The sequence below is a fragment of the Protopterus annectens genome, chromosome 7.part0 (genome assembly GCF_019279795.1).
Source record: "Protopterus annectens isolate FY-2018-M chromosome 7.part0, PAN1.0, whole genome shotgun sequence".
Classification (NCBI taxonomy): Eukaryota; Metazoa; Chordata; order Ceratodontiformes; family Protopteridae; genus Protopterus; species Protopterus annectens.
Window position 1 is genome coordinate 1,051,842,186 of NC_056739.1, and position 16,221 is coordinate 1,051,858,406.

A 16,221-nucleotide genomic window follows, 5' to 3' on the forward strand; every position below is an offset into this window, starting at 1 on the left:
GTCTAGAGGAACGGCTGCTTTTAGCTCTGCAGTGCTCCGGAATATTCTTCCTTGAGGACCTCCCAAGATTTTGGGTAGCTGGGGACTCTGTTCCACAGGTTGCTGATCAAATGAAGTTAACTACTTCAGATAAAGAACTTATGTACTCACCATAACGTTCCATCTGAGTATGTAACTTAATTTGTCAGCAACCGTCCCTCCCTCCTTCCCCCTTCCCCCTAACCTGAATAGTTATTTAGCTGAACTCGAGGTTTGTTTGCTAGAGTTTTGTTTGTCTCCGAGTCAGGTTTTCTGAGGTTGTTAGTTTGTTTTGTTGTTTGTGCAGGTGGCAAACGCGATCTGAGGATTGGAAGAAGGTTGCAGGGTAGTATGGGTAAGGGGGTGGAGCTTGGAGCTCGGATCTTTAGCTTGGTATGCTGCTGGCTCGGATCCGTATCGGATCTGTAACCCACAGGTTGCTGGCAAATGAAGTTGCCTACTCAGATGGAACGTTATGGTAAGTACATAACTTCTTTTTACCACTCCATTTGTGGATCTGTTCCTTCATAAATATCAGGCAACTTGTTCCTTCTATTTTTCAGGCCTTTCTGTACATCTTGGGTACCGCCTCCTGGATCTTCCTTCTAGCTCAACCAGCTTTTCTGTTTCTTCCTTTCTCTCCTCAAGTGTTGTCATTTTCCCCTTCATGCCAACACATTTATTTTGGGTAACCTGAATTGCATTTGAATGTTTGGGCACTGCTTGTTAAGTTTTTTCAATTTCTTGTCATTTATGTTATGTAATTTTCTAATGTATTACTTGCTTTGAAAACACCATGATTCATTTTGTCAGTTTTCTCCTGCATCACTGTAGAATCCGTCATAACACTTTGTTCTTTAACTGTTAATTCAGCCAATCATTCTGCTACGTGGTCATTGTTGATCTGCAGTTTTTTTTTTCAATAATAATTTTTATTGTTTTCTTATATTCCATACAAAATTAAAACAATACAGAAAATTAAGAAAAAACTACCAACTAATGTAACTAACACTAACTCCATAACATATATACAATATTTACATAAATGCTTCCAAGTAACACATTGAATTATACACAAATAGTATAAAAGTGGTTAAGATCAATTCGAGTAATGAACAGTTGCTGTTACAGAGTCTCTTAAAAGTGTAGAAATTCTTGCTAAATTGAAATATGAGATGTTACGCTAATACAATATTAAATACTTGTTCCCATATTTTTGGATTGTTAATATTTTTATTATAATCCAGGTAATAAACCAGGAGACAACCAAAGCTCACTTCACGTTTTCACTCTTATCAATATCCGAAGAATATATCCAAAAAATGTAGTCATACTGCAGAAAAATGCTTAAAATGAGCGTATTTAATATAGAGCGTGTACACAACAGTAAGCGCTTTCACCGTAGCTTCTTCAGACTGTATATTTTTATTATGTTGGTTCAAAAGTAATTTGTGAGCTTCTATATGCCTTATTGCTAGTACTCTAAAGTTATTCCATGATGTTTTGGATGGGTCTAACCAATTAGTAGCTATGTATAGCTTCATTAATAAGAAGATATTGATTAATACAATACATTGAGATTTAGAAAGTTCTTTTGGGGGACTATGTAAATCTATGAATTCCCATGACAATGTTGAACTTTGGTAACCCATCTTCTGAAGTTGTATCTTTAGTGAGTTCCAAAGTTTGTATACGCATTTGCAACTCCAGAACATATGAAGAAGATCAGCAGATTGATCCTTGCAGTATGGACAAACTGGTGAATTTTTGGAATTAAATTTATGCAGGCTAAGGCGTGTATAATACACATTATTCCATATCATCAACTAGGTATACATCAGTTTTTGAAGAGAAATAGATTTTATAGTCAAGTCGATTGCTTTTATCATATGACTGTCTTCTGTCTCTGGCATTTTCTCTTTCCAATATTTTGACACAAGAACTTTATCTTGGAATTTAAACTCCTTTATTAAATTATTTGCTGCTGTTATAAATTGAATATATTGTTGGAGAGCTTGCCACAAATTTGAGCATTTAATTATATTGTCTTCTCTGGGTTTAAAATTTTTAAAGTAACTTATAGAAAGTTCCGTAATTTGGATCTGCACTTTTTTTTTATATTATTTCTTTCCATATGTTATTATTTTCCTGACTTTTTTGGCTCTACAGCATTCATTCACTTTCTTGAATCAGCTAATAATCAAATTTACTGTTTTAATTTTGCTTGGCAGCTTATTACGGATTTATGCTTAAGACCACTTAAAATAGCCTGTACTACTCAAAAGGCACCATACTAGAAGTTTCTTTTGAAAACATTCCTTATCAGAGTATTACCAATAGTAGAAAAAGTTGTTTTGCGGATTTCATTATATACTGTTGAACATCAGAGCTACACAGTTTTTTTGTCAAAGAGCTTATGACACTGCCCTCATAGATAGTTTCATTTGCAAGCAAAATGTTCCAGATATTTGATAGTCTTCATCACTGGAGCAACAAGATTCACTCAGGAGGAAATAGTCTGCAAGCCTTCATGAAAGTTAAAGGGATGAAGAATGCCATTATTATTATTCTGTCTTTTCTCCTTGGACTTCCTGGTTTCTCTGAAGGTTTCCAAAAATTATTAGTCTGTTGTATCTCCCATTATGGAACGCCAAAGCAAGAACCAGTGGGAACTGTCATTAAAGTCAGCAACAAAAAGGTTGCTAAATATTTGGGACCCTTGTTCAGACATTATATTAAGAATTATTTTCTGATATTACCAGGACCAGCTAGGCCTCAGTTTGAAGGGCAAAATTATCTATTTCATATCTTGTGCCATTCTTTATAGGAAAATGAAGATGAGAGCCCCAACAGCCTTTTAATGGGTGATGCTCAGATACTGAAAATAATTAGATTATGTTGAAAAAGAACTATGCAAACTACGCCCAAATGGAGCACAGGGAAGAGACGAACTTGATAATACCGACATGAGAATACATCAGCATGAAATTATAATGCCATTACATCTGTTGTTTACTAGGTCATTCGATTCCTTAAGATTGGAGACATGCACTTGGTAAACCCATTTTTATGGAAAACTGGAATAGAACAAACCCAGAGTCGTAAATGCCCACAGGTTTACTTTTTGTTGAGGAAAAATAAAGAAGGGTGTTATTTTTGATATGTTGTTGTTAGAATTTGGAAAGGTTAGGGGGGCCACGGTGGTGCAGCAGTTAGCATTGCCGCCTCACAGCAAGAGGTTCTCCGGTTCGATTCTCGGCTGGGGTGTCTTCTGTGCGGAGTCTGCATGTCCTCCATGTGGTCGCGTGGGTTTCCTCCGGGTGCTCCGGTTTCCTCCCACATCCCAAAGACATGCTGTAGGTGGATTGGACACTCTAAAATGGCCCTAGGTGTGAGTGTGTACATGTGTGTGCCTTCTGTGGAAGGTTGGGTGCCGGGCTGGCAACTCGACACTGTAAAACTCCACAGCCAATCATGAGCGGACAGGTGATCCGCTGTGGCGACCCCTAACTGGGAAAGGACGAAAAAAGAAGAAGAATTTGGAAAAGTTAGGAGTTAAAACCATATGTCAGCATGCATATGTTGAAAATAGATTTATAACATCCTGTAGCATGATGTGTATAATAATGTAACTATAAATGAAAAAGTGTGCTGTGATGTAAGTTATGTGGACTTAACTTCAACTTTTTATAGGGTATTACACAAAACAGTGATCAATAAATTAGAACACATAGGCATTAATGTAATGTTGATAAAATGGATAGCTACATGGCTTACAGACAGAAAATGGACAAGTGGAATTCTGTTTTGTCTTCACTGTGTCACACTTGGCTCTCTTCTAGGCCCATACTTCTTTAGGTTGTACCTTTCAGATCTCTGTCATATAAGGTGTTCTGTAGTCTGTATGACTTGAAAATGGGTAAACTGATTATGTCTGTTACAGACAGGATATATCTACAAAGGAGCTTGACAAATTAACTTTTTGGGCACAGGAGAATAACATGCTGATAAATGCATCAAAAATTAAGCATATGAGATTTGGGAGATATAGACTGAACAGTGACTATATAATACTGTGCACAGAAATTGAAACTGTAGATTCGTTTAAAGACTTCGATGTAAAGGTAGGTCCAGCTCTGATTTTTTTTTTCTGATCTTATCAATCAGTTGGTTAAGGGTAATTATAAAACTATATGCTGTTTAAAAATATTTATAAATACTAGGAAATCAGAAATCCTGAAATCATTGTAAGTTACATCAGACCCAAACTACAGTGTGGAAAAATAATTTGTTTGTGTCTTTCGGCTTTTCCCGGTTAGGGGTCGCCACAGCGGAACTCCGGTCCGCTAATGATTGGCAGTTGATTTTTACATACCGGCTTGCCAGGCCTGACACACAACCTTCAACAAAGGTACGCCCATTCACGCATGTCTCCACGCAGAAGATGCTCTAGCTGAGAATCAAACCGGACAGCGTCTTACTGTGAGGCGACAACACTACCGCAGCACCACCACCGCTGGTAGTGTGGAAAAATAATATGGAAACCTTATATAAAAACTAAAATGGGAAAATTGAAGTGAGTATGGGAAAATTGAAGCGAGTACAATGGAAATAAAAGTGTTCTCATTCATGGATGCTCTTAGTGTAAGTTATGAAACATTAAAATGTCTGAACTTGTACAGTTTTTCATTTAGATATTTAAGAAGACACTTATTTAGGTATATAGGGCCTTTAGAGACCGCTACCTCTGGGAATGTTTGGAGTTATCAGAAAATAGTAGAAAATCCTCAGACAACCTGTGAAGGAGATTATATAGGATGAGAGATGCACTAATTGGTTCTCTGGGAGAGATGTTGCATGAATTAGGCTACCAAATTATATTAAAGCAAGCATTAGTTTAGATATTTTTAAAAACAATTTGGTTATTATGAGAACAATTGCTTTGATGTATTAGCAGGCTAGGTTAGTATTTTGATAACATTTTATTTTTGATGAAATCTGATTTTATATCACTGTATTGTGGGAGAAAAGATGCTGAATTTTTAAGTTTTTAAGTAGTTCTCAGGAAGGAAATTGTTTATTTTAAGCAAATGTGGCTAGGTCTGATTGAATTCATTTTTTAAAAAAGAGGCTGTGCCTTTTACCTGAAGTTGTGTAAAACTGATATTTATTCATTCTTTCATTCTCTGTCACTGGCTCTATCCATTTCAATTTGATGAGGAACCAGAACATATTATGGCACACATTTGGCACAAAGCAAAATTAATTCCAGATAGAATGCTAGTCTGTTGCAGGATGCATGTATACATGCATGCATACACACATACTTATGCCTATGGGCAATTTGAGAACCATTAGTTGAACATTGTCATGTATTTGTGATGTGGCCAGAAGCAAGAGCACATGACAAAATCCTGCTCAGACACTGGGAAGAAAATCAGACTCCGCATAAAAGATCAGACTCAAGAACCAAGCACCAGCATACTGCAAAAACCCACGCAGACTCCATGTACAATACAGGCACTGTGAGGCAGCAGTACTAACTGCTACAGCTGTGTGCCACCCAAGTGGAAAACAAGGCCCTAAAAAACTGCACATTTGTTGTAAATGTTCCTTTTATGGTGCAGCAGCAGCAGCATGGTTATCTTAGACAGGCTGCTTATTTAGAGATATAAATGCTTCAGACCCATTGTCCTGGTATTGCAAGCATTTGAGCTTTTACTCTCCACATTTCCTTTCAGGCAGACTTTTTTGGTTTTCTATCGTGTGATGATGACTGAACTTGAAAAATCAGTTAAAGGCATCCCTGCTGGAAAATCAACAGATGCAAGTGAGGTTAGTGTTTAAAATATTTTACATCTGATATTTTTGTCTGTTAATGCTTTACTGAGTTTGTTTGGTGAAACATTTCACTTGAATGTGTAGTTAATTCTGAATGAATTTTTATTTTGATGTGTGCAAATGTTCCCTTATTTGGTCTTTAAGATTTTCAGCTTCAGAATAAGAAAGGTAACTATTTTTTTGTTCAGTAATGTCGCACAGAAGACTAAGGCTTTGACCTGCTAATAATCTTTAGCATTTATTCCTGATCTAATTGATCATACTGGTTTGACAAATAAACCAGCCTAGCTTGGGAAGTGATCTGACTGAGGCTTTGAAAAGAGAAGCTGTTCCTGAAAGCGCTCTTCAGTTGACATCTATTTCCCCTGTGAAGCTAAGTTAGTCAGAGGTGTATATTACTTCACGTCACACAAAGCATGCTCATAGAATATAATTCTTAACAGATTTTCAAGTTATACCCCAGTAATTATAAACTGTGCAGACAGTGGCTTTGTGCACCATACTGCTAGTCATGGTAGTTCCCAGCAGCATATACCAGCCTTCCTCTTTATTGAGAGGTACACAGGAGCACTCACAACTGCAGTGCGTGCTACACAATTCTTTGCACAGCCTTGCAGTTATCATAGTTCAACATGACGGCGTTACATGTTTGTCTTTTTGGCTTTTCCCAGTTAGGGGTCGCCACAGCGGAACTCCGCTCCGCTAATGATTGGTAGTAGATTTTTTATGGTGCCGAGTTGCCAGCCCAAAGCCCAACCTTCAGCGAAGGCACGCCCATTCACGCATGTCTTTCAAAGGCTACTCGACCATGGGGAGGACATGCAGACTCCACACAGAAGGCACTCCAGCCGTGAATCGAACAGGGGAACCTCTTGCTGTGAGGCAACAACGCTACTGCTGTACCACCGCGGCTTATGATGGCGCTACATAGAACAGCAATATAAGGCATTTAAGTGGAGTACAGTCTGCCTTACTGGGTAGTTTTTTTGTAGCTCCTAACTGCCTTGCACTGCCACACTATGATCTGTTATCATTCCTGACTGTAAATCATGAAGAACTGACAGGCATGAGAAAGGACCAGGGATCATCACCATATTATGGTAATAGGTGGATCTGGTGCTCTGTGAGCTCCCATTGGTGGGAGCTTGCTAGCATCACTGTCTTGGGGGTGAAAGAAGGGTAGTTTGTGGTAGCAGGATTGACTGCACTGTAGGGAACTCCGTTGCTGTTAAGAATGTTCCTGCTTTACAACAAAGTTGTTTTGTTTGGTTTTACTGTGCTAGTATGTTGCTCAGCAACATACTAGCAGGGGAGGGAGATTGTTGCACTCGAAAACACCATCATAATACTGGTAGTTACATTGTTACTGTCCCATAGTTTACCCTTCCAGGACAGGCAGTTTGCATTAAGATCTTTACTTGGAGCCAAAAATAACATGCCTCATAGCAGCTGGTAGCATCACATAGCTCAAAATGCAAAGGTTGTGAGAACAGACAAGGAAAAGCAGCATCAAAAGATGCTCCACCTGCATTAAACGTGTGTGAGTAGAAGTGGTAGAAACGTAGTCCTGGAAGGTAAGAGCAGTACTAAATTATTTCCTTATTCTAAAGGGGGGAGGATGATTTTGATATTAAATGCTTGAAAAGTGAAACAAACTTTTAAGTGTGTCTGCTTAAAGGTGTATATGGCTAGGCATATATTTTGGTAAAACTGTAAATGCTAATTTTATGGCAAAATAATATATTTCTTGACGTATATATTCTCTTTTTAACATCACATTCCACTATGTCAGATATTAACTAGAGACAGAGAAATGGTTTTGAGTGATAAGAAGTGCATAAAAGTCATACAGAACATGAGAAACTGTAATGTATGTTAAGGAATTAATATGTATGTAGTATTTTGTATTTTCATTATTTTTTTCTCCCTACAAATCTGACCTGTACTCATTGATGGTAGGTACCACAGGATGTTTAGCAGCCAGCTGTGCTTCCATTATGTCAGGCAAGTAGGAGCCCAGTTTAGTGTCCTTCATCTAGAGGAGAGAACTTCTTTCATGTTGTAATACAGTATAAGCTCAGCAATATCCACTCAGGGCTGTGTCTTCCTCTCTCAGCTGGCATGAAACCTCTGAAGGACTTGGGGCTCAAACCAGTCTTTTAGTCAGCTCAGCTCAAGGTGACTAATGATTTGGGTACATGGAGGGTGCCCTGAAACATTGGTAGCTGGCTGACTGTTAGCAGGATACAACTCATATGGCCTAGGTTACTGCAGCGCAGTGATCATTAAAACACCTTCTGTTATGATAAGTGTACTTACGTAGCTATGCTTTCTTGCACTTATTTCATTGTTTCCCTGTTATGCAACACCTTATCAAAAAATTCAGAGAAGAAAGACCAGAGTTTGGCCTCGTTGCCTTGTTGGGTGAGAATGGTGTTTGCAGGCTCTTGAGTATCTGGCAGTTCAGGAAACTACACTGGCACAGTCCAAGGAAGAGAAGCTGGCTCCTCCTCAGGATATGATTCTTGGTTGAAATCCCTTGATCTGAAGTTGTTAATCTTCTTCCTATTCATCACTGATAGGTTCGGTTCCGAGCCCTCGGAACCGAGTCGGCCTTATACCAAGCTTGCATGCACCAAAAACCTCTCGAACTAAGTTGCTACCCACAATGCCCTTCACTCAGATCTCATTTGCCGCACAGCCGTATAGCACAGCCCTCACAACAGTTGGAATTTATAGGGGCAGTACTCAACACTCAAACATCTCTCATCTCTCCTCTCTCACAGGCTTCAGAGATTTCTCACAGGCTTCAGAGATTTCTCACAGGCTTCAGAGATTAAGGGCACAAGTTCAAGTGATACTCTCGAAGAAAGGTGTCTGCAAGGGAAGTTCTTCAGGCTCTGGGGACTATGGCGGCGGCCATCCCAATTGTTCCCCTAGCCAGATTACATATGATACTTCTGTAATGGCTCTTTCTGTCCCAGTGGATATCCAATCTTCATCCCCTGACCTCACAGATTCTCATCACCAACTCCTGCAAAGAAGATCTTCTCTGGTGGATGAGTACAGATGAAAATTTTGATGTCGCCCCTTCCAGGCACCCCAACACAGTGCCTGATAGGGTGGGAGGGCCACTTCCAGGGAAAGTCAGTCCAAGCCACGTGGTCCAGCATAGAGGTCAACTTGCATATCAATGTCCTGGAGTTAAGAGCGGTGCTATTGGCGTTGCAAGCATTCTATCCACTCCTTCCGTCAGGAACGATTGCTATCCAGTCGGACAACATGTCCGTTGTCTGGTACATAAACAGGGAAGGGACCAAATCCTACCCCTTATGTTGCGAAGCCATGAGAATCTGGCATTGAGCGATAGCTTCCAACTGTTTTCTAATCGCAGCGCATATCCTGGGTTGCTCCAACGTGATTGCGGACAGGCTGAGCAGATGCATCCTTCGTCCTCACGAGTGGTCTCTCAATCCGAGTGTGATGGCAGAAATCTCCAGGCGTTGGGGCCAGCCATGCTGCGACCTTTTCGCCTCCCCCTTGAACACAAAATGCAGCAGCTACTTTGCTTCTTTCCCCCTCCCGGGGAGTCACCAAGAGATGCTTTGACTCACGATTGGCCCGCGGGTCTCCTTTATGCTTATCCTCCGATACCTCTGATCCCTCTTTTTCTAAAGAAAGCTATCTGGTTGAGAAGCAAAGTGATCCTCATTGCCCTGTTCTGGCCTCGTCAAGTGTGGTTTCCCTTCCTCTGGCCTCACCTGTTACAACCTCCTTGGATCCCGGACTCTCATCAGGACCTCATATCTCACCCACAAGGGTTGACTACACTGAATCTTTCCACTCCCAAGTTGACGGCTTGGTTTCTCCACTTCCGTTAGTTACCAGGCAGGAAATCCTCTCCTCATCTGTTCGTGATATTATCTTGGCCTCCCATAAACCATCCACCAGAAAAGTTTGCAGGGACAAATGGAAAAGATTCTCTATCTGGTCACATGATCGGATGCTAAATCAGTTTTCAACTCCCATAGCTACTAGTTCTCATTATTTTTGTGAGTTGTTTGACAATGGTGCATAAGCTTCCACCATTCGAGTCCATTTAGCAGCTATTTCTAACTTCCATAATGGTTCAAATGGAGTCCCGCTTATTTCTACCCAACTTTGCAAGACCTTCCTCAAGGGAATTTTCCATAGCAGACCTCCTATCAGGCAACCGGTGGAGGCATGGAATCTCTCCTGGGTTCTTCAGTCTCTTTCTCCTACCCCCTTTTGAACCTGCTGCGACATGTGATCAAAAATTCCTTTCATGGAAATCATTGTTTTTGGTGGCAGTCACTTCAGCCAGACGAATATCTGAGTTGCAAGCCTTATGCATTGAGTCCCTATCTGATCTTCCATAAGGACAGAGTATCACTTCGTACTAATCCATCCTTTCTCCCCAAGGTGGTTTCCGACTTTTCTATTAACCAGTCCATTGAGCTCCCTGTATTCTTTCCAAATTATTCAAACAAGGGAAAATACTGCCTGCATTCATTGGATGTTCATAGACAACTATGTTTCTACCTGGACAGAACTAAGTCCTTTCGCAAGTCGGACCAACTTTTCATTTCTTTTTCTGGTCCTAGAATGGGGTGTGCAGTATCTAAAGTTACTTTGTCAAAATGGCTCAGGGATTGCATTACCTTCTCATATTCGCTTTTGAATGAATCTAAGCCTGCTCAAATCATAGCTCACTCAACTAAGGCTATCACAGCATCTGTTGCCTTCCACTTTATAGCCTCCATGGATGACATCTTTGCAGCAGCCATTTGGGCTAAACCCCATACCTTCATCAAGCATTAAAATTGGATCTGATCTCCAGGGGAAGAGCGGTCTTTGGCTCAATGGTTCTCAGGAATGTTCTTCCATAAGGGCCACCTAGGTTCTCTAAGTAGCTTTGGATTCTGTCCCATCAGTGATGAATAGGAAGAAGATTAGCAACTTCAGATTAAGAAGTTATGACCATAACATTCCATCTGAGTTGTTGATCTTCTTCCAGCCATCACACCCTCCCACCGGCCCCCGCCAAAGGCTCCTGGCGGATCTTCTGGGTCTTTGTGGTGTTTCAGGTTTTCTGCGCAGAGATGGCCTCTGACTTTTCTGTTTCCTCTGTATGTTGCATGCAAACTCGATCTGGGGTAACTGAGTGAAGGGCATTGTAAGTAGCAGCTTAGCTCGAGAGTTTTTGGTGCATGCAAGCTTGGTATAAGGCCGCCTCGGTACCGAACCCATCAGTGATGACTGGAAGAAGATCAACAACTCAGATGGAACATTATGGTAAGACACAACTTCTTTTTCCTATCTGACTTTCTTGAAAGAGTCATGAGGTAATTGAAGCTGTCAGGAAACCTTGTGCTCCTTAGACACATTTTACCAAGTAAAAGAGTTTCTCCACCTAGGCAGAAGTATCCTTTACCCACTTCAGTTGATCTGTTTGCAGGTTTTTCTTATTTAAGTTAGACACCTCTGTTATGACTCTGTTATCATGGTGCATTACCTCTGTGTCATAATCTTGTTGAGGGCAGGCATGTAGGGCAAAAATAGCTGGTACTGGGTGGGAGTGGGTGGATTTGCATCTCTGCACACCACTGAAGAGCTATTGTCTTGTTTGATGAAATTTCATGATTAATGTGTTTCAGAAGAGTAAGCTCAGTCAGTAAAGCACCAAACTTTGAAGTTGTAGTTTGATGATCCTTCTTACTGGATGCTGGAAAGTAAGGCACTGTGAAGAAGGTTTTGATATTGTCAGATGGGAAGATCAGAAGGCTGTGAATTTTATTCCCACAGCAGGTGTTTGTTTTTTTTTTTCTGGCAGTTAACATAGATGATTAAGGCTATGAGTTGTTAGTGAGCTACTTTCTGTAGTCCAGTGTTTGATTCCCTCAGCTTCCAATTCCCTACTGTGCAGCTGTGTGAGCAAGTAATTTAACCGGACAACACTGTGGCAGCTGGGAAATTAGGCTAGTCTCCTCAGTGGTCTCTTAGACTACATGTCTGGTAACTGCCTATGAACATAAGCTTAACTTGCTGCTCCACCAGCTCTTAACTTTCTCTGTTAGATGATTTTTTTTTTTTTGCGACCATTACATCTGGTTTTAGGATCCTGGGACACTGAGCTTATTTGGTCTTTCAGAAAGACTAAGAGCTTCATTTTCTTCCAAGGTGGTGATTGTCTGTAAGCCTGTCCATTCATCTCCCCGTTTTTCCACCCAGGCCAGAATGAAGGGGGGAAAAGAATTGTTCTTAGCCTTGAAATGTATTGTTATATCTGGTTTTATCAGAAAGAGAGAGAGAGAGATTGATGCTCGATTAAGGTGCCACCTGCAGGTTCTTTGGCTCTTCAGGGAGAATATGATGCACATTTGGGTGATGATGGAAGTGCCTGGAACGGTGTAATTTGGAGGAACATTTTGCCTGATCTGAACCAAAATGGTAAGTTAGTTGTTTTTGATCTGCTGTTCTACTCACAAATCGTCTATGATTAACACCATGACTAAACACAAGAATGCTCTTAAGTGTACTTTGTACTGGAGCACCTTTGGCTAGAGTTCAGTAATGATATAGTTGTATCTTCAGATCTGAGGTTTTGTGCACTAGAAAGCCAAGTAAAGAGAAGTGCTGAACTGTCAACCGATAATTTGTGGTAGATACAGTAGATAAGCCCTACAGATGGAGAAGGAATATTCACTGAATAGGCAGGATAGGCATTAGGCCTTAAGATAGGAGAAAAAGTGCTGTTGACCTGACATGTTGACCTCCCAGAAGTATTCCTGTTTTGAGATTGGTGAGGGAGCATGACATAGTGGAGATATTAAGCCAAGAAGGTTCCTCTATCTATAGGAAGGTACAAGGAGAGGATAACATCACTAGGTATTGTACTTAACGCAGATGATGGTGTTTGCAAGCTTGAAGTAAAAGTGCTCCTGTCCTTTAATTGTAGCGACACTGTATAGTCGTCCTTGGGATTAAGGATGCAGCACACAAAGCCAAAAGGTGGAACTATAGAAAGGCATTCTACAATAGTCTACTAGAACTTTCTTAGAGTGAGAAGTATGTGACTGTAGACAGAAATAAGGAATATGCAGCCTGTGGAAAGAGGAGCACAGTCAACTCCCACTATGCGTGGTCAGCCTGTTCTACATACCTAACTATCTAAAAAGCAAAATAAATATTTTTTATACCCTACATCGTTTTTAGAGTATTACCATAGTGCATTATTTTCATTTATGTTAAAATCTTAAAGGTGTTCATCAATTCTTCTCTAGAAAACACTTTCAGTCTTCCCATCATAGAAGCTGGAGCAAGTCGAGAATGTTACTAAATAAACCAAGTGGTCATGTTAGAGGACGGAAATCATGATTACTTCCCCTGAGGGGATTGAACAGATGATAAAACATTCTGCTATTTGGAGTTCCTGTAAAAAAAAAATTAAAAAAATTAAAAAATATTTTGCATTTTAGAGATAGTTAAGCGGGAAACTAGAGGTGGAGCATGAGAGGAAAAACTATAGAACTCATATGGCAGATCAGATTAAATGCCAGCTCCCCACCAGGTTTAAATGAACAAATTTTATAATCCCATTATTAAAATAGCAGGTTTAAAAATTGTGGTAGTAATACCTAGAGACACCCATAAGGATTAGCTACTCAGTTGTTACTCTTGGGCTTAATACATGTAAGTAAAAAGTGACGCAACTTTTTATATATAATTATTTATTACTTTTAAAGTTAGCTTTAAGAATTGTGTGACTGTGAAATAAATGCAATGCTTATTTTATTGTTTTACTTTTATTATTGAGTTGATCAAGGAGAAAAATTTAAAGCGAGTCTCACAATTTATTTTATATTCACCTGTCTTTTAAGACAACATTTTCTTATCTGACTGACAGTACATTTTGTAACTACTTGGGTACATTCTTGCAAAATTGAGTTATTCTTGGCTGTTATGTGAATGCTCTTGGACGAAGGATGAATGTTCTTCATAAATAATGTACTACCTATTTTCATTTTTGAGACTATTAACTTGGAGATGGTGTTTAATGTTTAGCAGAAGGCAGATTTAATTAGTTTGATGAAGTCCAATATGAATCTAGGGATGAAAGTGCTAAACTTCAGATACTTGGTTATTTTGATTTATGTTTTATGTATGTTTTTATTTGCTACTACATTTGGTGTTAGTACCAGCAACGAGGATTGCTTACCTTTTAAATGCCAGATGAAACACTGCTCTTTTATTCAGTTCTCTGGCACTGATTCCTGTTGCTAGTAGTGTGCTTCCAGTGTGGCATCCTTGGGACATAGTGATTACTAGATGTAATAGTCTAACAAGCTCAGGCAAAAAAGAGCAACCAAACCCTCTCCCCATGTGAAACAGACTATAGCATTGCATGTAAAATGAGCACTCACTTTAAAGAAGTTGCTATTAAACTAGTGCATTGATACATTGTCAAAATAGTGGTACCCGACACTGAAAGTAACCACTGTAGCACCAGGCAACATCCTAGCAGGCTACTGCCACAAAGTTGCAGACTCTATAGTACACACAGTGGGAAACTTTACAGATATATTGAAAGACAGCATGTGCCATGGATATGGACACGTCTTGCATAATTCCAGATGTGATGTTATCCTATCTCGCCTTCATCCTTCACTGGTTGGGTTCGTAACCAATCCTTGGTTCCGACTCGGCCATAAACAAAACTCGAGGTCTTCCACTGGCTCGTGGCTGTATCCCTATGCCATCATGCCCTAGTAGAGCTCCCTAGATCTGGTTTGCTGCTAACAAGATCGAGTGCTCTCCATCTTGGCTGTGGCTAAGTCTATATTTGTTTTTTTCTAATATTCTGAAATAATTGTGTCTTTTGAATTGGATAAAGATTAGAGTATTTAGTACATAGTTCTTAACTTAGTGTGTTTGATCGGTGGTTGTTGTTGTGATTGGCTGCCATTTTCTTTCTAGTCCATTTTACCTCTTCCCTATCCCTATTAACTTTCTCTTATATTTGAAATAAGCACATTTAAGTTAGAGAGCTTTAAAATTTAATATATATCCGGTTAATCCTTTTCCCTGGTAAGCTCATTTTAGTTAGAGAGCTACCACTGGCCTGTTTAAATTAGAGGGCCTTCTTCCCTTCCTACCCTTTCTCTCAGTAAGCAGATTCATTTTATCTAAAAACTGCCTTCATTTTTCTAGTTAACTTCCACTGCTTAGGTGTTTGTTGCAAAAAAAAAATTTTTTTTTGCTAATAGCAATTATTGTTGGTTGCCATTGATATTACAATGTCTAAGGATCCTAAAGAATCCAAACCTTCGGGGTTCAAAAAGTATGTTAAATGTAATCACAAAATCTCTTTAACTGATGGCCACACAGTTTGTGTGTACTGACTTGGTGCAGTCCATCTGCAGGAATCATTTGCCATTTGCCATGCATTCAGTAGCAGAGTATTGTTGGAAAGGAAAATAAGTTAATTTTGAGAGGGTTACTAAAGACTCCCTTTACAGAGACAATTGAAGAGGCTCAGAGTACATCAAAATTACCAAAATCCCCATCTTCTAGAACAGAGAAGTCAGGAAAAAGTTGATCTACTCATTTGGAGCCGACAAAGAAATTGACTAGAGAGTCTTCCTTAGACCCGAAGACTGTTGGGCCTGAAAAGCCTTCCACCTCAGCTCCTGCTGTGGTTCCGGTGCCGATGGAGTTTCAGATATGGAGCCGGTCCCCGGAACTGGTCTCCCTAAACCCTGAGATCTCCATTTCTCTAATGAGTCAGATCTCCTACTCCCTCCTTTTAATCATCCAGAAGCCTCTCCGACGATGATGTGGATCGTGTGGTGTGGAGATTTCTGAAGACACCGGCGCTGGCCAACTTCGGTCAACTGCAACCCGGAGGAATTCGAAGCCAACAAAGACCACCCTACCTTCATCGATTCCTCCTCCGATCCAGTCCGGAGCCTTGGAGCCGGATTGTCTGGAACTGGTTGTAGTGGAACCATCTGACCTGAGACCTGCACCAGGATCTTTGGGCCCAGCTGCTGCTCTGACATCCTCGGTTCCATCTGAACTTGAGAGGTCTGATAGCCAACGCTCTCCGGTCGAGTCCGGGGAGGAGAGTCTGGTCGGACAGTTGTCTGATCTGAACATGCCTCTTGAGGCTTCGGCATGGGTGAGCTCGGCTCCTACATCGACCTCAGAGCCAACCCCCTTGGATCCGGGGATGCCTTCTAGTTCTTCGGAGCCGGGAGCTTCCTCGGATTAGGGGTGGGTCAGCCATCGAGGTGATGAGGAGAGTGCTGTCACCACTGACAGCTCCACTCCCAGGTACAG

General features: G+C 40.4%; 1 protein-coding gene across 3 annotated transcripts in view; it reads left to right on the top strand.

Annotated features, from left to right (window-relative positions):
* The window catches only part of FANCD2 (FA complementation group D2), a 1,694,389-nt gene that overhangs the window by 1,473,459 nt on the left and 204,709 nt on the right, over positions 1–16,221 (top strand). For all 3 annotated transcript variants that reach the window (XM_044077594.1, XM_044077597.1, XM_044077595.1), the window contains exon 37: positions 5,760–5,853. In XM_044077594.1, the coding sequence (XP_043933529.1) occupies positions 5,760–5,853 (94 nt within the window). The remainder of the gene's footprint in view (positions 1–5,759; positions 5,854–16,221) is intronic.